This window comes from Ostrea edulis, chromosome 1 (genome assembly GCF_947568905.1).
Source record: "Ostrea edulis chromosome 1, xbOstEdul1.1, whole genome shotgun sequence".
Taxonomy (NCBI): domain Eukaryota; kingdom Metazoa; phylum Mollusca; class Bivalvia; order Ostreida; family Ostreidae; genus Ostrea; species Ostrea edulis.
The window spans coordinates 93,688,736-93,714,390 of record NC_079164.1 but is presented as its reverse complement, the minus strand read 5'-3'; the positions used below and the strand labels follow the sequence as shown (position 1 = coordinate 93,714,390).

The 25,655-nt window shown below is 35.2% G+C and overlaps 1 protein-coding gene across 1 annotated transcript in view; it reads right to left on the bottom strand.

Annotated features, from left to right (window-relative positions):
* Positions 1 to 25,533, bottom strand: part of LOC125673454 (cleavage and polyadenylation specificity factor subunit 1-like) — a 43,095-nt gene extending 17,562 nt beyond the window's left edge. Inside the window, exons 1-29 of the mRNA XM_048910028.2 lie at positions 25,337 to 25,533; positions 25,092 to 25,245; positions 22,802 to 22,838; positions 22,150 to 22,280; positions 21,879 to 21,959; positions 21,484 to 21,635; positions 20,414 to 20,557; positions 19,761 to 19,900; positions 18,298 to 18,408; positions 16,888 to 16,981; positions 16,687 to 16,774; positions 15,651 to 15,767; positions 14,831 to 14,885; positions 14,536 to 14,633; positions 14,090 to 14,338; positions 13,371 to 13,466; positions 12,550 to 12,691; positions 12,129 to 12,304; positions 11,178 to 11,320; positions 10,854 to 10,949; positions 10,119 to 10,197; positions 9,141 to 9,241; positions 5,968 to 6,070; positions 5,000 to 5,371; positions 4,647 to 4,763; positions 3,802 to 3,892; positions 2,969 to 3,053; positions 995 to 1,136; positions 141 to 209 (exon numbers count right to left, since the gene is read on the bottom strand). Coding sequence (XP_048765985.2) covers positions 141 to 209; positions 995 to 1,136; positions 2,969 to 3,053; positions 3,802 to 3,892; positions 4,647 to 4,763; positions 5,000 to 5,371; positions 5,968 to 6,070; positions 9,141 to 9,241; positions 10,119 to 10,197; positions 10,854 to 10,949; positions 11,178 to 11,320; positions 12,129 to 12,304; positions 12,550 to 12,691; positions 13,371 to 13,466; positions 14,090 to 14,338; positions 14,536 to 14,633; positions 14,831 to 14,885; positions 15,651 to 15,767; positions 16,687 to 16,774; positions 16,888 to 16,981; positions 18,298 to 18,408; positions 19,761 to 19,900; positions 20,414 to 20,557; positions 21,484 to 21,635; positions 21,879 to 21,959; positions 22,150 to 22,280; positions 22,802 to 22,838; positions 25,092 to 25,235 — 3,453 coding nt within the window. The 5' untranslated portion in view covers positions 25,236 to 25,245; positions 25,337 to 25,533. The remainder of the gene's footprint in view (positions 1 to 140; positions 210 to 994; positions 1,137 to 2,968; positions 3,054 to 3,801; positions 3,893 to 4,646; positions 4,764 to 4,999; positions 5,372 to 5,967; positions 6,071 to 9,140; positions 9,242 to 10,118; positions 10,198 to 10,853; positions 10,950 to 11,177; positions 11,321 to 12,128; positions 12,305 to 12,549; positions 12,692 to 13,370; positions 13,467 to 14,089; positions 14,339 to 14,535; positions 14,634 to 14,830; positions 14,886 to 15,650; positions 15,768 to 16,686; positions 16,775 to 16,887; positions 16,982 to 18,297; positions 18,409 to 19,760; positions 19,901 to 20,413; positions 20,558 to 21,483; positions 21,636 to 21,878; positions 21,960 to 22,149; positions 22,281 to 22,801; positions 22,839 to 25,091; positions 25,246 to 25,336) is intronic.
* Between the last annotated feature and the right edge of the window lie 122 nt (positions 25,534 to 25,655).

The window sequence follows — 25,655 nt, the reverse complement described above, 5'->3', positions numbered from 1 at the left end:
AAAATGATAATATACATATATCTAATACCAGCACGTCATAAATTTTATTTTTTTAAAGTGATTTCGAGCCATGAAAAAGACACTCCGAAAACCTGTAGTTCACAGCGCAGTGTTTAGCATTTATAAGGATACAGCCTCACCTTTATCTTGTTTTTGGTTAAAGGCATACCAGGCTCTGGCACGACTTCTATGATGTCAGCGATAATTACCTACAATAACGATTTACTTTTGAAAATTCTTTTCCACAATAAAGAAGAAACAGAAATGTGCCACAAAATAACCAAAAAATAGATCTCCACAACAATACCCTCATACGACTGAACCGCCCTATGAGGCTCATACAAACTGGGGCATATTTGAAACATCAAGTATTTGAACATCACATTTTCAAGTTTTTAAAAATCCCAGCATTACATAATTACAGATGAGACTAAGACTGCAATTCCTGCATTTAATCATGACCTTTTATAGGTGACCTTGATGGAGTCAACACATACAATAAGTTTTAAATGCAAACTTTGGGTCAAATAGTCATATATAATTTTCCTATGTTACAGAGATGTAACTTTTCATTAAATCACTTTTTTTCTCCCATTGTTGGCTTTACATTGTTTGAATGACCTACAAACAAAGACAACACACAACTTTTGTTTTAGATAAACTGTTTAAAGTCTCTTTGTTCTGACAAAGAATTACCATGGAATCCTTTAAATTTACAGTGACCGTGATTCTCAGTGATTGTTGAAATTTTACACATTCGCTGTGATGTGATTTCATGGATGGTCGAAATTTTACACATTCACTGTGATGTAATTTCATGGATTGTCGAAATTTTACACATTCGCTGTGATGTAATTTCATGGATTGTCGAAATTTTACACTTCCTTTTGGGATGTTGAGGGTGTGGTTCTACAAAAACACAACTGTAAGACTACCTTGCCCCTAATTCACGAGTTCTACATAAACACATTGGTAAGACTTCCCTGCCTCTTACCCTGCCCCTGGAAGTGACCTCCTCTCCTAATGACAGATTGGTTCCCATGACAATGTAGGACTTGAACCCTGACAAGGTTTCTTCAGATCTCAGTCGTATGGTTTTCATCGTCACAACATGCTCCCATTCCTCACACTCAATTCTGGAGAAAAAGTATCGCTTTTCAATTTCAAAATATCAACTACTTTCAAAGTATACATCACACAGCAGGGTTAAGGTGTCCCGAGTAAAGTTAAAACAAACATCATAAAATGTACCTCGGTGCACTTCATACTATATGACGTCACAATATAAAAGTACGTCACGACGTACAGGTCTATAGTTGTATTACGGGGAAAATGTCATATTTTCTCGCTGTTTGCTACCGTTATCTAGTGTTCAAGCTGTATATGTTTAAATATGTTTGTAAGGTGATTTTTTTTTTTCAGTTTCCTTTGATAATATATAAGTCTCATATTTTTATATAAAGGGTACACTAAAGACTGCAAAGTAATCTTTATATTACTTTGTGGCCTTGAAATCACCCCGATGTGAATAGTCATTTGGAATAAAGAAAACCAACGTGTGTACATATCGACTCGGCACAGGTGATAGATGACGATATTTTATTACGATCAAGGCATATTCTTAAAGGTAACCAGTTGTAGATTTAGGATTTTGATACGGAAGGCATAATATTTTGCCTCGTTTAGATAAGATTTGGTTGTGAATGTGGGAAATGCCCAACATTTAGTTGAGATTATGGAAATTGCTATATTTGAGAGGATATTGTACCGATCCATATCACTTTTTTAATTTACCATATCAATGTCGATATATCAAGCCCAAACTGCAAATGATTTGAGTGCAACTTTCACCTGTGCCGAGGTGATAAACAACTAAAAGTCTAGAGGATAAAAATAGCTCTACGTCACCTGTATGACGACGTAACAGTTAAGCGAAGGATTTCCCCACGTGATACGATGTTTGTTTATGTATTGACACACGATTTTTACTAAATTTATGCGACGCTTGGAAGAATTTAACTTTAATTTGAATATGCTGTTATTACTTGTTATTTTACTCGGGACACCTTAACTCTATTGCGCACTCAAAATTGAATTTAAAAGTAACAAAATTTGCTGAATAAAATTCAGAATGGCCCTTTAATTTGACCCAATTACAGTAAAACTCTGATATAGCGAATTTCTTGGGACCCTCTATAAAAATTCGCTATAAGCGTAATTCGCTATACGTCTATAGCGAATTCATAATTCAAATATAACGAATTCGTTATAAAACTGATTTGTTCTACATGTATACCAGTTCTATAAGAAAACAGCAATCGATATACTTGTGTTTTCGAGAAGAAATATTTTTATACAAGAAATATACACATTGGTTTATATACATTTTGTATGATAATTTATCTTGATGGATTATTAAGTCGAGAGAGGAATGTCAACACAATTTTGCGCAATACATACATGTACAGTCTATTGCAATTGTCATTTACTTGTTGCTTTACACAAATAAAAGAGTGTAAGATAAAATAAATGCAATCAAACTTCAAATTTAATTAATGAGAATAGTAAACAATAGCAACAATATATTTCCTAACCGTATGTGTATTAAAGTATTGTTTTGCGTTAACAACCTTTTTTGAAAAAATACAAACAGATATTTTGTAATAAGTGTGGATCCTTTATGTCAATGGAAAACGATTGTTAAAATCACAAAGAGTTCAAAATGAAAAAAATAAATTCGTTATAAAAGGTGATTTTTACGTTCATTTTTAATTCAAGGGGAATAGGAATTTACTTCATTATATCCGTAAATTCGCTATATCCGTGTTCGTTATAAACGCAGGTTTTTATATAGAATATCTAAAGAATTTGCCGGGGAAATCGTTTTCACTTCGCTATAGCCATAATTTCACTATACCCGTGTTCGCTATATTCGAGTTTTACTTATCTCCATTTTTCCCCTTCTTACTTTGTATTGGGGACAACTTCCCAAGAGGTGGGACTATAGAGTTGTAAGGTAAACCGGGGAGTGGTGGGGTAAATGAATCTTTCATCTACAAGAAAAAAGTTTAGTTTATATGCATGTCTTGATGAGGCCTGAACATGAATATTGTAAAACTCATTTATCAGCAGATCTTAGTAATAAGGAACAATTGAAAAATTCCCTGCATTTTCTTTCTACATTTGTATATCATTATAAGAAATAATAATTGTAAAAGGAAGTGATACTGTATTTTGACCAATCACCATACTCTATCCCACCCTGTATCTAATAGTGCTCGACCCTTTCCTATGCTTGGATGAGACTGCAAAAACCGAGGTCCCGTGTCACAGCGGGTGTGGCATGATCAAGATCCCTCCCTGCTCAAAGGCTGTAAGCGTCGAACATAGGCCTAAATTTTGCAGCCCTTCACCGGCAATGGTGACATCTCCATAGTGAGTGAAAAATTCTTGAGCAGGAAGTTAAACAATATACAACCAACCAATATCTATCTAATAATATCTCACCCTTTTCTATAGTATCCCACCCTATATCTAATAATATCTCACCCTTTTCCATAGTATCCCACCCTATATCTCATAATATCTCACCCTTTTCTATAGTATCCCACTCTCTATCTAATAATATCTCACCCTTTTCCATAGTATCCCACTCTCTATCTAATAATATCTCACCCTTTTCTATAGTATCCCACTCTCTATCTAATAATATCTCACCCTTTTCTATAGTATCCCACCCTCTATCTAATAATATGTCACCCTTTTCTATAGTATCCCACTCTCTATCTAATAATATCTCACCCTTTTCTATAGTATCCCACTCTCTCTCCTCTGTGGTTGTCTTGGGAAGTTTGTTACAGATTTCTGGTGTGCTGGTAACTACTGCGTAGATCTACAAGACACAGTCAAAGGTAAAGACACCATCAAAGGTAAATACACAGTCAAAGGTAAAGCCACAATCAAAGGTACAGGCATGATCAAAAGTAAAGACACAGTCAACGGTAAAGACAAAGGTACAGACATGATCAAAAGTAAAGACACTGTCAAAGGTACAGACATGATCAAAAGTAAAGACACTGTCAAAGGTACAGGCATGATCAAAAGTAAAGACACAGTCAACGGTAAAGACAAAGGTACAGACATGATCAAAAGTAAAGACACTGTCAAAGGTACAGACATGATCAAAAGTAAAGACACTGTCAAAGGTACAGACATGATCAAAAGTAAAGACAGTCAAAGGTAAAGACATAGTCAGGTACAGACACGATCAAAAGTAAAGACACAGTCAAAGGTAAAGACACAGGCAAAGGTACAGACATGATCAAAAGTAAAGACACAGTCAAAGGTAAAGACACAGTCAAAGGTAAAGACATGATCAAAAGTAAAGACACAGTTAAAGGTAAAGACACAGGCAAAGGTACAGACACGATCAAAAGTAAAGACACGGTCAAAGGTAAAGCCAAAGCCTTGTAATGATCCATACCAAACAAAGTTTTATGGAAATATCAGAAGCAAATTCTGAAGCATATAGAAATTACAAATAGAGGGGGAAAAAAAAGAAATATACTCTCAAATGATTACAGACACAAATTAAACAAGAAACCACATTTCCAAATCAAACATGACATACTGACAAACTGACTTACCTTACTCTCGAAGTGATAAGCCACAAAGTGAGGGGTGCACCGAAGGGGGACCTTACGGACTGGCCAGGGGGCATCATAGGTCAAATGAGTGGGTAAGACACTTATCCTGAGTTCTCCCTAATAGATATCAAGACATACAGTAATCGAATTCAAATCCCTGTATCTACAAGTATTTTCTAGTATGAATTTACATGTGAATTGTAAAAGTAAAGTGAAATTTATCTGAACTGAATATGCTTAGTACCAATGACTTTTTGCAACAGTAATTGAAGCCAAATGTCTGAAATTCAAAGATAATTTGAACTGTACAACATCTGATTTACACAGTTTCACTGTATATATATCTGCATTACCATCTTGTTGAAATATAAGAATCCATGTGGACAGTTGACATTATGGAATTCTGAGAAGCACCAAACTGGACCATCAATCCCCATGGGGTGGATCCGTAAACTTCCGCGGGACGTGATAAATATCCAATGTGGATACGCCCCACAGATAAACACGCCACTGTAACCCGCCACATCTTTGAAATACCGCATCTTCCCCACCACTTTGTCATCCTTTTGGAACTCCTCGGGATCTTTCTTCCTACTTTTTGTGCGTTTTTCGCGGAGTATGAGATCATGCTGGATTTTTTTGAATCTCAGCTTTAGGTGATTGTCGATCGTGGACTGGGGATAGCTGAAGGCTTCATATATATACAGGTCATCTTCAACTCTGGCCTGGAAAAAGTGAAAACTGACTACATACTGTATATTGTATCTTATATGTATGTAGATATACAACAGAACCCGTTATTACATTTCTCATTTTATCAATAACACAATCCCAGTATTTATTTTAACAGATAGTCTTGGTATCAAACATAATATGGACAATAATCTCAGTCATTGTAACACAGCTTGAACAAACTCTTTGAAGATACCAAACAAGCATCAATGATTGTATCAGAATTTTTACAATATTGAATTGCAGCATCTTGAAACCAAGTAAAAATTTATAGTATAAACAGTGAACTTAATAATCAGGTTCCACTGTATTCATAAAGAACTTTTTTTTCAAAAAAGAATCTCATTCATTGCTGTATCTACCATCAATACATACACGATGATTATCAAAATAACAGGGACTTAGCCTGACTTACCAGTACATGTTGTTATGAGTTCGATTTACCAGTAGATGTGGTTGTGAGTCTGATTTACCAGTAGATGTGGTTATGAGTCTGACTTACCAGTAGATGTGGTTATGAGTCTGACTTACCAGTAGATGTGGTTATGAGTCTGACTTACCATTAGATGCGGTTATGAGTCTGACTTACCAGTAGATGTGGGCGGGAGTCCTTATAGCCCAGTCCTACCATCAGTAATTCCTTCAGGGCTGGACATTCTGCATTCATCTTCTCCTGCCGCTCCCCAGCTGAGCTGTTAGTGATTGAGAAGTAAATGTGAACATCAACAATAGTACCAACTAAACACTCAACTGACAACTACTATTTCCTTCTTTAAAAACACATGCTATAACCATGAAATATATGCATAAGAAGTAAAGTAAAATAATTCTGTTTCGGTGAATGACATGAATGTTAAAGAATCCAATTTTCATTGTAAAGGGAGATAACATAACCACATTTAAAACTGACTATAATATCACAAAAGGATTAAAATAAATCTTCCATAATAAGAACATAGATAACCAAAACCATCCACAAACCACTGACATCATCTGATATTCTGATGTCAACACACAAACCGCTGACATCATCTGATATTCTGATGTCAACACTGAGTTAATACACAAATCATCTGATATTCTGATGTCAACACCGAGTTAATACACAAACCGCTGACATCATCTGATATTCTGATGTCAACACTGAGTTAACACAGAAACTGCTGACACCATCTGATATTCTGATGTCAACACTGAGTTAACACACAAACCGCTGACATCATCTGATATTCTGATGTCAACACTGAGTTAACACACAAACCGCTGACATCATCTGATATTCTGATACACAAACCACTGACATCATCTGATATTCTGATGTCAACACTGAGTTAACACACAAACCGCTGACATCATCTGATATTCTGATATCAACACTGAGTTAACACACAAACCGCTGACATCATCTGATATTCTGATATCAACACTGAGTTGACACACAAACTGATGACACCATCTGATATTCTAATGTCAACACTGAGTTGACACACAAACCGCTGACACCATCTGATATTCTGATGTCAACACTGAGTTGACACACAAACTGCTGACACCATCTGATATTCTAATGTCAACACTGAGTTGACCTGGGCTCGAAATTAGCGAGAAATACTCGCAAAATGCGAGTACAATTTAAAAATAGTGAGTAAAAATAGTGGACACTCGAAAATCTTAACGAGTGGTGATTTACAAACCATGATCGTATCATATCCGTTTTATACGAGAATGAGCTATTTCCTTTTATTAAACTTGCCCTCAGAATCATACAAACGCTTACAGGAACGACGGATTTCAACAATCGTTTCTATCCGGATTTTTCTTTTATGATTTTTTAAGAAACTCGGAGTCAAACAAATGCTTTCGAGGTCGGACATCGCATTGTGATGAAAAGATAGACATATGTGCCACGAGTCCTGTTCACTTATAGGTGTGATTAAATTGAATTCCAAGTATGAAGTTCTCGTTACTCATTTATCAAAAAAATCGGAGTTTATGTTTTATCAAGTCTTCCGTTGGTCATTTTTATCAGAATATCCTATCTACATTAATTTATTGTCATATTGAGGCATGAGGTTGGGTTGTAGTGATGACACGAGTGCACTGCTCACCGCGTAGACGATTATCAAAAAAGTTCATTAGACTCGTGATCGTGCTGCGTATAAACCATGAGTCCAGGATTCGCTTTGAAAAATCGCTAGTGACAACTCTGATGTGGCGTGAAATTGGAAGACTTTGGATCTGGACAGGTCTGCGGTAAACAGTTTGTGGATTATAGGTGCGATGGTCAAGAGACCTAAATATTGCACCATATGACTTATGTAATTTAGTGTCTTGTCCAAACGATGCCTGTTGACCCACCAGGCTCACAGTGATCGTGAAATGTTGAAATGTTTTACAGGACATTCGGTCTGGCAAACACAGGAACATTACCGGACCGAATCACATTTTACCAGACCGAAAAAAAGTAGTATTATTTTTATATTAAAACATGAAATACTTTGAGCCTCCTTGTCATTGGATTTTCGTTTTAAAGGTTTACCGTGGACTGCATTACTGTTCCATTTTAATTGGAACATGTTGCCGTTTTTGTATGTTTTTTTTTTTATAAATGGTACTGGAAGTCGAAACGTAGCAGCGATTTTTTTTCTCTACCCACTGGTACTGGAACCCATTCAATTGGGAAAAATAGCGTCAAAATCCAACAAATTGGGAATTTTCTACCAATGTATATGCAAATGATTTCAGCTAAAAGAAAAGAAAAAAATACAACAAAACAAGAAGTATTCATCTCTTTACAAACTTTTTTACGGTAATATTTGTTGTTGTGAAACATAAGGAATCATCGTACAAAACACACTGCCATGATCTGTACTTTCGCTTTAATACCGGAAGGGAACATTTTAGTTAACTCGTACAACGTTTCAGACTAAGAAAATTACGATTTCAGCGGTCTATTTTTCAGCAAGTGAATTGGGAATTTTTAGTCTCAAAATTGGGAAAAATCAACGGTTTTTGGCATTGGGAATGGTATCGATAAACGGTACCATTTCCAATGAGGGGGGAAAATGCTTCGTAGTTTTTGAAACCGTTGCTGGAAAGTCACCGGACATTCGGACCAAAAATATAACGAAGTTTACCGGACCAAGAGTCAAATTACCGGACATGTCCGTCGGTCCGACGATATTTCCCTTTCACTGGGCTCAGTAATGATGGGGAAAATCATTGATTAAAAAAACATATCAAAAAAGAACACTGCTTCATTATTTTTATTTTAGCTTGTAGTTGTTCATTTTAGCCTGTAGATTTTTTACCCACAGGCTAAAATTAGCCTGTGGTAGAAAACGTTAATTTCGACCCCTGGTTGACACACAAAGCGCTGACACCATCTAATATTCTGATGTCAACACTGAGTTAATACACAAACTGCTGACATCATCTGATATTCTGATGTCAACACCCGAGTTAACACACAAACCGCTAACATCATCTGATATTCTGATGTCAACACCCGAATTAACACACAAACCGCTGACATCATCTGATATTCTAACGTTAACACTGAGTTAACACACAAACCGCTGACATCATCTGATGTTCTAATGTCAACACTGAGTTAATACACAAACTGCTGATCAAATATTTATAACTATACACATGGAGGAAAATCTATGCGCTTATTACATGAGCGCGTAATTAGTGTAAATTTCACCCACGCATAAATAACCACTTTTACAGTACGCTGGCATATAAATGACACCCTACCTCAATTTATCCGTGATCTGGACGGAATCCACAAGGAGTTTCTGACCCATTGGGAAATTTTTCACATAGTACACCATTTTATAATCAGGTAAGTTGTATATCTGTATTTGAAAGAAGAAAGTGTCATCTCACTCTGGTGTACAGTGATTTTTAAATCTTTATAATGTAAACATTTCATTTCATTTTGGATTAAATTTCAACATTTCTGTATCGGGAAAAAAGCAACAAAATTAAATCCAAGATTTTTTAAAATCCAACACAATTTTTTTTTATTTCCAGAAACTCTACACTTTGAGGTTGTGTCTACATTTTTAGTTATACACTATACATACATGTGTCTTTATTTGACATGTCATTCATATACACTTTACATGTGTAAATAAAAAACTGTTAAAATTAACGCAAGATCAATCCATTACAAAATATAGACATGCAAATAAATTACATTATACTTGATATGCATAAGGCCAAAAAAATTAATAAATAGTCTCTCAGGCCAAAATATTTAATTTTGATGAGGCAGGTATTTATTTTTTTTACTTGGCTGAAGCATGAGTTATCTTTTCTTTTTATGTTGACTGTTGCATGAGTTATCTTTCTTTCTCATATATATAGAATGAGCAATTTTATCAAAACCTTCTGAAAGTTTTACATAAATATCTATAACACCACAGTTACATCATTTACATAAATAAACAAATAAAAATTCCATGTGGTACCTTTTCAATGGAATGCAGTGGTCCCTGAGAAACTATTGATTAATTTTTTGGGGCCAAATCTATACTAGTTTCATCACTGATGTGATAAAAAATCAACAAAAGTTAATATCCACATGAAAACATTTCCAATGCGAAACTAATGAATTTTTTTCCTAACAAAATTAAGTACAGTATTTCTACAATAATTACAATGCATCTTCTGTTAAAACACACAGGCACTATAATTTACAAATACTTCTCAATGGCAATAAAGCTCTACCTCCAGCACTCCATTTTCTCGACACAAGAGAACCCAGAAGGTGGGTTTAGATTCTGCCCCTTTCTTGTCTTTGGAAGGACTGGAACAAAATCCAAGAATCAACGAGGGGTGTATAATTACAGGAAACAACCTCCACGAATCAACGAGGGGTGTATAATTACAGGGAACAACCTCCACGAATCAAAAAGGGGTGTATAATTACAGGGAACAACCTCCACGAATCAACAAGGGGTGTATAATTACAGGGAACAACCTCCACGAATCAAAAAGGGGCGTATAATTACAGGGAACAACCTCCACGAATCAACGAGGGGTGTATAATTACAGGAAACAACCTCCACGAACCTGATCACCAATGCTAGATTTTTACACGAGTTACTGCGGATGAGGAGGTTTCACAAGAACTGACTACTGTAGGTTCCTAAATATATGCGAGAAATTCATTATTGCGTCATTTCACGAGATACACCACACATGAAATAAAATTATTCACTTTTATTTTTATATTGCTGAAATACATCTTAAAACTCTTGATCAATACAGCACTCACAAATTCATGATTACGACATTCGATGTTCATGACACATTTTGCATTATCTCACATAAAAAGGGGAATTTACAGTACATTCTAGATGGATAGACGATTATTAATTCTACAGATCTGGAGAACAATTACAAAGGCATTTTATGATTGTGTTTCTCATTTTATCATGTAACAAAATACTGGGAGTGTACCTTTCTAATTCTGATGTTTGGCTCATGTTAAAAGAACTCTGAAATACTGCAGTGTCACTATCCCCATACAATAGTTCATCCTCTTCGTCTGCTGTTCTGTTGAAGAGAAAATACATAATCAGACAATACATATCAGGAATGACATAATTTTTGTAACCGAAACACATGTACATCATACATATCATCTTATTTATGCTGGATATTTGGCCAGAAAGAATAGCAATAAACAAAAAACATCTACCCCTCCCCCAAAAAAGCCCCACCCACTAATCATTTAAAAATTCATTTGGAAAGAATCAAACTTTGAATTATAAGAATATGTACTTGGCATCCAGGCTGAATGATCTTTCTGCCGCAGACTTCAAGGCTTTAGGGTCGGTGGGGGTCTGAACGTCATCCATCTTGTTCATACAGGTAAATAAACCACTCACATCTTTGTAAGCACAAATCACTTCTACCTTGGAATGCTGAAATGAATACAAGTTTATTCCCAATATCAAAGGCCCCAATTCAAACTGACCTGTAGCTAGACTGACATGTAATTCAATAGACAGATTAACCCACACTGTACCATTCTTTTATTATAATTTTCAAATTTTTTTTCATTGCCGTTGATAGCCCTTCTGGCAGTAATAGAAAAATGTGTCAATGTGTAAACCGATCTACGCGTACATGTACAGTTTATAATACTACGCCCTAATAAAACCGTCTCCATGGGATACATTTAATTTAATAAACAATTGAGTAGTAATAGAGTCAAGAATTATATTCTAAATCATCATCAAACAATATTAAATCTGTTATCAAAAATATGTCAGAAGGTACATGTATACAAATGTTTCAATTTCAAATCAGGTTCACAATTATATTTTACAGATAAACAATAGATTCACATTTTCACATTTAAAGTCAAGCTATTGAGAAAATTAGCTATGTAAATAATTTAGAGGATAAATAAGATACACTTAAGATAAAATAAAATTGTTAATACCCCCCCCCCCTATTTTACTTTACATCATTATTATTTGACAGTACAACTCCATTAAAACCCAATTAGGACTGTTTTAGTACATTATACAAATTTCAGACTTACATGTAAAATATTTTTGACACTTTAACATACATTTACCTGTAGAGCACCTGCATAGCTTCATGTGACTTTCACTTTAAATTTTATAGCTTCATGTGACTCTCACTTTAAATTTTATAGCTTCATGCAACTTTCACTTTTTATAGCTTCATGTAACTTTCACTTTCTTGACCATAAATACCTACCTGTGAAATGGATGGCCTCCCCAACACCAGACGGACTCCCAGCCCCACGGACTCCGTCCTGAGAGTGAACATTAAGATTTGCCCCTCTTGTGTCAGTAACACTATGTAGGGATCCGCGACTGAGCACTGGACAATAGGAGACCCGGTGTCCAGGGGAATGTGCTGAATTTGTCTCACTGCTCAATATGAAACATCATTCATTAGGCTTGAATTCTTACAGCTCAGAACTACAGAACTAACATGACATTCATGTCAAATTAAAACTACATGGAGTTCATGATTAATAAAAGTTTACTTCCATTGATAGTATAATACATGTAAAATATATATATATATATATATATATATATAATATACATACACACTATACATTATTTATTATTTTTAAAATACTCTTTTAAGAGATAATATAGTCACTTGCCTCCCTCCAGCAGCCTGAGCCCTGTGTCAGACACCTGTAAAATGTATCGATCCCCTCCAATATTACCAGCATAAATAGTGGTAGTCTGTGTGCTGAAGCCACTGTGGTCTAACTCGTTCATCTCCTGACCAGTCTCCAAAATCTGTGTCCAATCAAATACACAATCTTTAACTGCTTTTCAACATATACAGTCATTATGTTGTATACTTGTACATACAGGTGACTCTCAATAATTCAAAGTTCAAAGGACCTTGATCAAATTTCGAGTAATCGAGAGTATGAGAGATCGACGGTTGAGTCAACCCAGTCCGACCATTATGGTTCAGATCTTATCGTAAACGGAGTACATATCTACAACACCCTGGCATTGTTTTGATAATGACTTGATTTCAACAACACAAAACTTTATTTTGCATAGATAAAATTTCAAAGTTTATATATCTATTTGTTCTTTGCTCATGTTAAGATAGACATCCATGTACATATTTACAACACCAATTTCTGGTACATAACAAACTTTTGTAGTCACTAACTACACAGACCACAATCGTCACAATTTCCTGTGGCTTTGTGTAAAGATTGCAACTGTTGCACACCATGCTTGAGGACTGATTTTGCAAAAATAAAGAATACATAAGATAAAAATAAATACTGTACATGTACATGTACAGTATTTCGTATGGAGGTAAATTTCGTGACTTTTCCTTAATGCAAAAACCACGGCCTCCAAACATTCCTGTACATGAAATACTTTACATCAATCTATAAATGAATCTACAATCCAACAGAGCAACAATTTCCTAAATAAATGTCATCCGTACCATGCTGGAATCGCTGCGGCTGAGGATGAGGTAGGAGTGGCCTCCCTTGATATTGCTCTCTGATCCCTCCTCCTCCTCAGAAGATTCTTTGTCCTCCTAAAAAATAATCAACATATCTTCAACATACAGACGCACAGACAGTGATTCCTATAAACCCCCCAGAACTTCGTTCAGGGGGTATAAATATGTGAAATGAATCTGTAAATATTGGACTTTTAATTTTTTTTTCCAGATTATAGTATTCAATATCAATGTATATGTACATAATCTGATTTATATATTCTTCAAAAGAGCAAAAAAAAAATTCAGTTTGAATCAGACTGCATACAAGAACAGTATACAATGCATTTCAATTTCTGATGATATGCTATATTTTCACATTCTAATTAAAATCAGACTTCTTAGATCCGCTCCGTCTGACACAGAGTTTATGGCGGGTGCGGATCTAAGAAGTCTGATTTGAATTAGACTGGCTATTTTCACACACATAGCTAATTTTCAAACGGAGTTCTTGTTTAATGTGATGCACCTCAAAAATTAATTATTATAAACTATGTTCCTTAATGGTAACTGTTGAACTGCTGTATGATGAGACCCGCAGTGTCAGGCATTCTACGTTCTCTCTGTGCTGTTACTCCTCTCATGAATGCTGGTTTGTTTTTACTTCACAGCCTAAGATTCACCATAAATGATCAGAACTACATTAATCCTGTACGTACCTTGACTTCACCAGGTATAATACATTTGACCGTCCACATGTCCAAGCATCCTGGTAACTCGAATGTCGTTACAATCTGCGGACGAATACTGCGCTGAACGACAGACAGGGCACCATTCTTTCCATTGCCCGATGTCATCACCAACTCAATGTCGGGGTCTATACAACTACTGAACTCTTCTGACAAGAAAGCCGGCTCACCCATCACGATGTTCCCACACGGGCCGATGTTCCAAATGTTATCACACACCTACAGACAGTGCCAGGTCATACAAATCTCACACCATGAATTACAATCAAGAAATAATTTGTACACCTGACTCAAGTTTTAAAACAAATGTTGTTGAGTCATATGTTGATAACCAAGAAAATAAACACAAATGTAAATATCTGAGGCTAAAAATATAACCAAGAAAATATTAGCAAGATATCAGCAATACTACTCACTTCAAATACGTAGCTGGTGATGGTGGTACTTGTTGGGTTCTCTGCACTGCCGTACACTTCCAGATCATATAGATTCTCGATCTGAGACACGTCAGAGGCTGCAATATAAAGACATTCCATTACATTTTTATCATACTCTAGCAAGACATTTACATGCATAAAAAGATGAAAGGTGATAGGAAAGAGAGCTCACTAATTTGATAAAGGGACAACATCTAAGTTTGTGGAAAAGGACAAAACATGATTGCGTACAACAAAGCAATACAACATTGAGTCCCAATGCATAGCTCCTTACCAATTTCAGTTGAACCTTCAATTTTCTTTCTTTTTGCAACTGGCTCCTCTTCTTTCTACAATGCAATGAAAAATGTTTAAGAACCATAAATTTTTAAATCCTTCTAGATAGATAAGATGTTTCTGCAAGTGCAAAGGTCCATTTACCTGTATATCAATTCTACCGTGTATTTTTCCTAATACAGTCAAACCTTGTTATCTTGAACTCAATGGGACAAAGGAAAAACTTTCGAGATATTTGAGGATTTGAGATATCAGGGGTAAAATACTTAAAGAATAAGTGGTTAGGACTCCGAATCACTTCAACATATCCACGGTATTTAAGATATCAGTGTTTACATATCCACGGTATTTAAGATATCGGTGTTTACATATCCACGGTATTTAAGATATCAGTGTTTACATATCCACGGTATTTAAGATATCAGTGTTTACATATCCACGGTATTTAAGATATCGGTGTTTACATATCCACGGTATTTAAGATATCGGTGTTCACATATCCACGGTATTTAAGATATCAGTGTTCACATATCCACGGTATTTAAGATATCGGTGTTCACATATCCACGGTATTTAAGATATCGGTGTTCACATATCCACGGTATTTAAGATATCGGTGTTCACATATCCACGGTATTTAAGATATCAGTGTTCACATATCCACGGTATTTAAGATATCGGTGTTCACATATCCACGGTATTTAAGATATCGGTGTTCACATATCCACGGTATTTAAGATATCGGTGTTCACATCTCCACGGTATTTAAGATATCGGTGTTCCAGATATCGAAGTTCAACTGTATTTTTAAATCGTACCTTTGCATCTGTGTCTCCATTTTCTAAGCTCTCTGATGCTTTTTCTGTGTATTTTAACAGAAGAGAATTTCCTAACCTGGACCCCAGAAAAAGGAACCCATCTTCACACACGCACATCTACAAATAACAATGTCATCTCTCACTGCTAATCAACAAAGAATGCCACAAAAATAAAGATCTAACTAAAATAATACTCATTTCACTTAAGAAAAATTAACAATTGTATATAAAAAAAAAAAAAAAAAAGACCTATAGGCCACATCGCTCACCTGAGTCACCTTGGCAAATATTTAAAAATTTTCCCAATGTATTTGCATGTAAAACTTTGATCCCTATTGTGGCCCCAACCTACTCCTAGGGACCATGATTTTTACAAACTTGAATCTGCACTATGTCAGAAAGATTTCATGTAAATGTCAACTTCTATGGTCCAATGGTTCTTGAGAAGAAGATTTTTAAAGATTTTCCCTATATATCTATATGTAAAACTTTGATCCCCTATTGTGGCCCCATCTTACCACAGGGGGTCTTGATTTTAACAAACTTGAATCTGCACTATGTCAGGAAACTTTCATATAAATTTCTACTTTCCTGGCCAAGTGGTTCTTGAGAAGAAGATTTTTCCTATATATTTGTATGCAAAACTTTGATTCCCTATTGTGGCCCCATCCTACAACCGGAGGCCATGATTTGAACAAACTTGAACCTGCACTATGTCAGAAAGCTTTCATGTAAATTTGCACTTTCCTAATCCATTGGTTCTTGAGAAGATTTTTAAATGACCCCACCCTATATTTGCATTTTTGTGATTTTCTCCCCTTTGAAGGGGACATGGCCCTTCATTGAACAAACTTGAAAGCCCTTCACCCAAGGGTGCTTTGTGCCAAATTTGGTTGAAATTGACCCAGTGGTTCTGGAGAAGAAGTCAAAAATGTGAAAAGTTCACAGACAGACGGACAACAGGCGATCAGAAAAGCTCATTTGAGCTTTCGGCTCAGGTGAGTTAAGAACTTCTGGACAATTAAAAGAAACTTACACAAGATGTGAGTACGCTGGCAGCTGATTTGTCGAAGTTAAAGCTACGCACACTTCTCATCCCGTCCACCACAAGAGTCAAAACATACCTTAAACACAGTAGTACTAATGTTGAGTTTCAGTTTCATAAAAATACAGTGTGATATCAGTTTTAGGTAAACAGTTACACTTTTGGGGACAACATAATTATTTGTATACATACAATTCTCCTCCTTTGAGGGAAAGCACTATCTTGTCGTAAGACATAAACGCGGCCTGACAGCAATCCAGGGCTATCCTCACCCCCTCCTGTACCCCTACAATAAAATACACCAACCAGCATGTACTAAAAATATTAATACATGGAATTACAACATAAATTATTACAGTGTTAATGGTGCAAATAAGTGCCACAGAGTATATCAAATATTGCTCCTTCAATTTCAATCACTGACCCCAAATTATTTTTAGGATATTACCATTACAATTTTGAAGTACAGGTACTAATAACCTAGGCCAAAAAATATTTGAGTTTTAGCATAATAATTTTTTTTACAAATTGACTGACAGAGAAGAAAACAGTACCCCCCCCCTCCCCCCCCCTGACACTCCAACACTGTCTTAAGACAGCCATCATATGAACAACCATTCCTAAACAGTAGTATTGCTTTCTTGTTATACAATGCACAACTAAAACTTCCTCTTTACTCAGTGACTGTACAGGTACTTACACAGTGAAAACTTCACTCAGTACTTACAGTGAAAACTTCACTCAGTACTTACACAGTGAAAACTTCACTCAGTACTTACACAATGAAAACTTCACTCAGTACTTACAGTGAAAACTTTACTCAGTACTTACACAGTGAAAACTTCACTCAGTACTTACACAATGAAAACTTCACTCAGTACTTACAGTGAAAACTTCACTCAGTACTTACACAATGAAAACTTCACTCAGTACTTACACAATGAAAACTTCACTCAGTACTTACAGTGAAAACTTCACTCAGTACTTACACAATGAAAACTTCACTCAGTACTTACAGTGAAAACTTCACTCAGTACTTACAGTGAAAACTTCACTCAGTACTTACACAGTGAAAACTTCACTCAGTACTTACACAATGAAAACTTCACTCAGTACTTACAGTGAAAACTTCACTCAGTACTTACACAATGAAAACTTCACTCAGTACTTACACAGTGAAAACTTCACTCAGTACTTACACAATGAAAACTTCACTCAGTACTTACAGTGAAAACTTCACTCAGTACTTACACAGTGAAAACTTCACTCAGTACTTACACAATGAAAACTTCACTCAGTACTTACAGTGAAAACTTCACTCAGTACTTACACAATGAAAACTTCACTCAGTACTTACAGTGAAAACTTCACTCAGTACTTACAGTGAAAACTTCACTCAGTACTTACAGTGAAAACTTCACTCAGTACTTACACAATGAAAACTTCACTCAGTACTTACAGTGAAAACTTCACTCAGTACTTGCACAGTGAAAACTTCACTCAGTACTTACACAATGAAAACTTCACTCAGTACTTACAGTGAAAACTTCACTCAGTACTTACACAATGAAAACTTCACTCAGTGACTATAGAGGTACTTACGCAGTGGGAACAGAGTACTCTGGGCAGATATACTATTCAGTGACACTCCATATGGCGGTACACTCTGGTTCAAGTACAGAAGGGAATTGACAGCTATGATTATCACACCACCTGAATTACACATAATAAACCATGATTCAAACCAACACTTACACAGAGAAAAATAAAATCCCCAAACATATAATAAACCATGATTCAAACCAACACTTACACAGAGAAAAATAAAATCCCCAAACATATAATAAACCATGATTCAAACCAACACTTACACAGAGAAAAATAAAATCCCCAAACATATAATAAACCATGATTCAAACCAACACTTACACAGAGAAAAATAAAATCCCCAAAAGCAAATTGCATAAAGATACAGCAAGTGTTCCATTATTCTTGTATGTAATTAAAGAGACACTACAGCTCATTTTCCACATTTTAATAAAGAGTTTTTTAAAACACGTATTGATAAAATGATAAATATCATATCGATACTGACAATTTTGAACAATTGGATGCATCAATTTACTCTCAAATGCGCTTTGAAGATCGTCCGGAACTCAAAGGTTTCTTCGAATGCTGACTCGGACTTTTGAATGCTTATTTACATCGCGTGGTTTTGAATGACAGCAAAGGTGTTGTGTAGGAAATTATTTAAATTCCCCTTCAAGGGGGTCCACACTCACCTTTCAAGTATAAGATTATTCCCTGCTCCTTATAATAAGTAATTATATAAATCATTGTTTAAACAGAAACCATTCCATGTTCCAATTGACCGATGTTTTTACAACTAACACGTGTCGTGTTCAGATAAAAATAGCACAAGTTTACTTTTAAAGCAGTGTCTTCGCGGCTAGTCCCAATGGCAGATTTAGGGGGAGGGGACAGGATCCCCCTCCCTCTCGCCACAAATTGTGAGTGAAAATACAAATTTTGCACCCAGAAAGCCGATTACTTTGGCTAATATTTGACTTTCTCATCCCCCTTCGGAAATCCTAGCTAGATCCGCCACTGAGTTACAATCGTTTCTCCTAGCCCTTTCTTTTCCAACAGTCATACTGATCACAAGGTCAATTTTATTTCACATATTAGTTTTATCTCATTTAATTTTTACCTCTTTTCTTACAGAATCTGTCAAAATTCTGGATCTATCTATCCACTACACTTTCTCTCACTGGACGACATGCTGCACTGTTTACTGTCTATGCGCATGCGTCTGAAGACCGAAAGGAGGAGACTCGATATTTTTTGTATAGGCCATCAAAAAGTATTAAATTTTACGTTAAAACGAGAATTTTTGACTTTAGATAAGTGTTATTTTCGCAAAGTTCATACATTCAACAATGCAACAAAAATTGAAAAAGCGCTGGGAAAATTGTCATTTCATGATTTTTGCGCAAAATGAGCTGTAGTGTCTCTTTAAAATATCATAAAATATAACAAATTCCTGAAATGCAGGTAAATCTTACCAATGGGTCTAGGCACGGGTAAGACTTGGCAGCAGTCGAAGGGGAGACTACCTAGGGACCAGATAATAGGGTGGACCTTCTCTTGGAGATTGAGGGAGATGGCTACAATGCTGCAGGTGTCAGCTCGAACAGCAGTCCTCCTGTAAAACAAAGGAGGATTGGGGTGTCCATTCATTTATCTGTTCATACCAGCTGACAGATTCAACAAGAGGCCCACAGATGTTGTCACTCACCTTATCACTCACCTGAATATTGTCAAAAGTATCACTACTCCCTAGGGCTATGAAATCCAGAAAAAATTCCCTGTTCTGAATATTTAAGCTAATTTCAAATATTCAGCAAGAGTATAAAATAAGATGTGTTCTTAAAACTTAAATGCCCTCCAAAGTGCATATACTGATGAAAGACTTTACATCATATATCAAGATATGTAATATTTACACGATATGACTAAATTGGACCTGTAAAACAAAGGAGGATTGGGATGTCAATTAATTATTTTCAAATGGGTATTTCAGGAATTCAATTATTCTTTATTTTGAATCTGTTGATACCAGTTGACAGATTCAAAAATTTCATTCAAAATAAAGGGATCATAAAACACCAATTACTTTCAGCCATGTGAGATAACAAATCAGAATTCATTTTCTTACCCTGCCCATGTTTGGAGTGGTTCAAACAAAATAAATATAGTTGGCTCGTAGTAACCATGGAGAAACTGAAAGTCTTTGACATTGATAATCTTCTCATCAAAATTCCTCAGATCAATGATGTAGGAGGAGAGGATTGGAGACTTGCTGCAAAAGACAACAAACATCAGTAAAAGACAACACATACCAGTAAAAGACAACACATATCAGTAAAAGACAACAAACATCAGTAAAAGACAACAAACATCAGTAAATGACAACACACATCAGTAAAACACAACACACATCAGTAAAAGACAACACACATCAGTAAAACACAACACACATCAGTAAAAGACAACACATATCAGTAAAAGACAACACATATCAGTAAAAGACAACAAACATCAGTAAAAGACAACAAACATGACAACAAACATCAGTAAAAGACAACACACATCAGTAAAAAACAACAAACATCAGTAAAAGACAACACACATCAGTAAAACACAACACATATCAGTAAAACACAACAAACATCAGTAAAAGACAACAAACATCAGTAAAACACAACAAACATCAGTAAAAGACAATACACATCAGTAAAAGACAACACATATCAGTAAAAGACAACAAACATCAGTAAAAGACAACACATATCAGTAAAGACAATACACATCAGTAAAAAACAACAAACATCAGTAAAAAACAACAAACATCAGTAAAAGACAACAAACATCAGTAAAAAACAACAAACATCAGTAAAAGACAACAAACATCAGTAAAAAACAACAAACATCAGTAAATGACAACACACATCAGTATCTTAAAAGTCAAGTTTTTAACATCAGTAAAAGTCTAATGAATCATGAAAAAGAATTTCTCTAAAATTAAAAAATCATTGATGTAACCAGAATCTGTCTGCTGCCTGGCTTGAAATGGATAATTCTTCATACAGTAAGATCATTTTTAAGGCATCTTACGTTTAACAGAGTTAGATGTGTATTGTATATAAAATACAACCATGAGAGTGTTTACAATGTCTGTGGTGCACATACACTCCTCTGTTATCTACACATCTCAGATATATGTACCTAGCCCCAGCCAAGTTGTCTCCCTCCTCTGCCATGACGTCTCGCCTGAAGGGTAGAATAACCATGTGACTGCCGTAGACATGCATGGCTGCACATCTCCCATCTGGGTCCACTCTAACCTCAGGAATATTATAGTTTGTGTAAAATCCGCTCTGTTGAAAAAATAACAAAATTCTTCTTGAGGATATGCAAATTCTGTGAATGATATTCTACTTGATCAATATGCTGCAAATGGGGATTCAAAATATGGTATAAATTTATCAACCATGCTATCTTCACAACAATGGGGTATTCTAATATTATAAATAAAAATATGGATTATACATCTCCTTGAAAATTACAGATTGTTTTTGACATTCACTTTGTTTAATGGAAGATATTTTCATCTTTCTAACCTTCATAGATGACTCTTCAAAGAAGTGTAATGAGGTTGTCTGTAGGTCATGTGTTCCTGGATCATATTCAACAACTGACAACTGTCAAAACAAAGTTCTTAATTGATATTTCACCAGCAACTACTTTCAGAGTTGATTTTTTATGTTCTTGTACTATTCTAACACATAAAATTAAAATACAATGAAACATTCCAACTGAAATGTGAAATGTTACCTACTCAGCATAAAAGTTTTGTGTAATTAATCAAATTCCAATTAAATGTGGCCTTACCTTTGCCTCAGAGAAGCTTAATAACAGGGAATCGCGGAGAGAACCGGGCAGTTTTACAAACTTCATCGACATAATATTTCCATACAAAGTGAAGTTTGCCAGACACTCCATTTTCTGTTTCACTTTGTAATCTGTGATGTTTGAAATTAAAAAATATCATTTAGACATGTGGTTTTTTACAATAACATGATATACATGTAAATAATTTCAAATATAAAAACATGGCACAAGCCTTGTTTAACTTAATCTAACAAAGAATTGAGAGAACTCTGTGCAGCATCTCTCTTGTAACTCAATAAATGACATTCAAATTTTTGCTGACCACTAGAAATACCTTAGTTAAGCATTGTAAACATTTAAAATGGGAAAACAAAATTTGAAATTTGTCAGTTCAAATGATGCTCTAGAAGTAAAGTAACAAACTCTGGATTACAATATCCGGACTATACAGAACAGCATTACAAACTCTGGATTACAATATCCAGACTATACAGAACAGCATTACAAACTCTGGATTACAATATCCGGACTATACAGAACAGCATTACAAACTCCGGAATAATAGCACATCAAAAACACTACAGTATGCCACAATGAAATCAAAATTAATAAATATTAAAATAATATGTAAAGAAAGCCTCAAAATATTTACCTTGCTTTCTAGGTTCTTCTTTTTCATTCCTTTCATCCTACATAAATAGAGGTGAGAGTTCTCAAACATCTCAGATATAAACAATTGAGGTGTTTGTATGTTTAACACTTATTTTCAAATATTCAGGGCTCAGTTGCATGAACTGACAGTTAACGTCTATCAACACTATATGAATGTTAATTAGTAGTTAACTGTCTGTTAAAGTTAACTGTCATACAACTGGGTCTAGTATCTGCAGAATGGAAACACACGGTGTGGTGACACTGTACTTAAAGTAAATCTCTGATATGTATGTGCATGGAATTCTACATTTTTAGACACAGAATAAAAAGGATGCATAAACGAGAGCAGTCCTTATTGCTATTAATACAGAGTACCTGTATGAGATAATTTAAATAAAATATCTATGATTGTGCAATTTAAATTTTGCTCCATCTAACTTGTGGAAATGGTGTAAATTTATCTAGCAAGCCTCCAACATATGTACATTATTTCAACTAAAATATAAAGATGTTATCTTCTGTATACATAATCAGGGTTCGAAATTAACTTTTTCAAGCACTAGTCCGTACGGACTAGTCACTGTTGATGTTCACTAGTCCGCAAATCATTTCACTAGTCCGTCCAGTATATCATAAAATGATCTTCATTTTAATCAAACCAAACACATCACAGTTGCAAACAATTCAATTTCTGACACCTACAGAAGAAAAAGAGACCACCATATTTTATTTCGCATTCAAAATCTTCAGAAGCATACAATATTAACCTCCGAGTTAATCCTTTTATAAACATCCATAAGTGCGTTCGAGATCGATGTTCCTGTTCTTTTGGTGCTCAGATTTTAGAGTCACAGAAGTTCGAAATTTTATCAATAAAGTCGATAAAATTCACTCGATTGACCAAGTCATGAGCTATAGTGTTATGAACTACTGTGTTAGAGTCGCGAATGACGAAAACATGTGCGCACAAACGTGCATGTTCTCAGACCACACTACTTGCAATTCTTACACCTAGAACACGTTCTCGTGATGTGTACTCGGCGTTCGGAATCGGCAGGAATTTGACAATATGTGCACGTTCGAAGAACGGCGGTCTCCAACGCACTCCATGTGTTGGAAGATCAGGATGTCGTAGTCATGCAAACACTTGACCATGCAGGTAATCAATCATAAGTTCAAACATCTAAGAGACTCAGACAAATCTTCCTAAAAATCTTTACCACATTGAAGATTGATTTCCGGATTTTCACTAGTCCGTACGGACTAGTGTTATAGAGAGTTCACTAGTCCGACACGTTTTTTACTAGTCTCGGACTTACGGACATGAGTTAATTTCGAACCCTGCATAATACATAAATGTACTTCATCAGCTGTCCAAAGTTTTCCATACTGCCGACTTCATCAATTTTTAACCAAGCATGGTCCCTGATAATCTATTCTTTACATGTTTTCAACACCTTCATTTACTACAATATCTGCTATTCATTAATTTTTTTCATACTTAAAAATTGGAATTTTCCCACGCAGACATATTGGAAAACAACATTGTTTTGTAATTAAAGTTGTTTGGTTCGAATTACGACAATGTTTTTCCATCTTGTAAAAACGCTATTAAATTATCGCACGTATGTAGTTAGGAGGCTGTATGACATGTCATACATTATTTCACCTGTTTTAACCAAAATTATTTGATTTTAAATTGGTGTTTACAAACAACCGCATCATTCTGCCATTTCAAGTGACAGTCATGTGACCAGTTCAAACTTCAGTTCAAGCTGTGTATTTTGTTACAACAGTACCGTGCCATAAGTTTAACAGAAATAAAAATATCAAATACCTCTTAGTAATTCGTGTTTTATGCTCTTCAGCCTTAAAATTAGACAGTTGCGTATGAGTCAACACATCCTGTTGGGATTCCCCTGATGGATGTGCATCTATTTGTAGACGCTTAACAATGTATGATTTATGTGTCATCCAGAACACCTCAGGCCTTTCATCAAAAAACTGTTTTCAGCGAAAGGCCCGAGGTGATCCGGATGATTTATCCTTACCACACTATATTTATTTTCTAAATAATCTTCTCACTGTTTTCTTTTACATGCAAATGTTTTCAAGCATGTAATTAAGTGAAAGTTAATTACTTTAAACACCAATTAATCTGCTTGAAAGTAATTATGTACAAAAATAATACATTAACACTGGATCATACAGCTTTAATTAAAAGCACTAATCACATAGAATATCATAATGCAACACCTCAGCCCTTTATATCATCTGTACAGTCTTACCTCTGGGTCTGGATTTAACCGATACACATACAGCTTGTTTACTGCTGCAATCACTAGATTCCGCTCAGACGTGTTGAAAAAATTACAGTACACGCAGTGCTCTATCCCAGTTGGGGGGTGGGTTTGTTTATAAATGGAATACATCTTTTGTTATCTGTAAACAGAACTAAAATAACTCAAATAGTTGTTTGAAGTGTGATGTCTGTGCTTATTCAGAGTAGATGTTACTACTACTCGCTACTTACACAGTTACAGAAAGTGTTCTGCAAATGCTGATATTGTGTTAAACCCAATAAAACTTAAAGAAAAAATTTATTCCGATTTTTCATCATCAATTTTTTTAAGTGAAAGTTCCGTTGCACGTGATCAAATGTCCAATTCAACATGGAATTCTTTATATATTTTAAACTTGCTCTGCACGCCGAGTTTCTCCAGCGCCATATTTGTTGTGCATTGTTTTCGTATTTTCCATTCAATTGAAGTTTATTTTAATATTACATACTTATACATCTATTCAGACCTTTTAAAATATTATTGAAGAATTCTTTCTCTTAAAAAATGCTT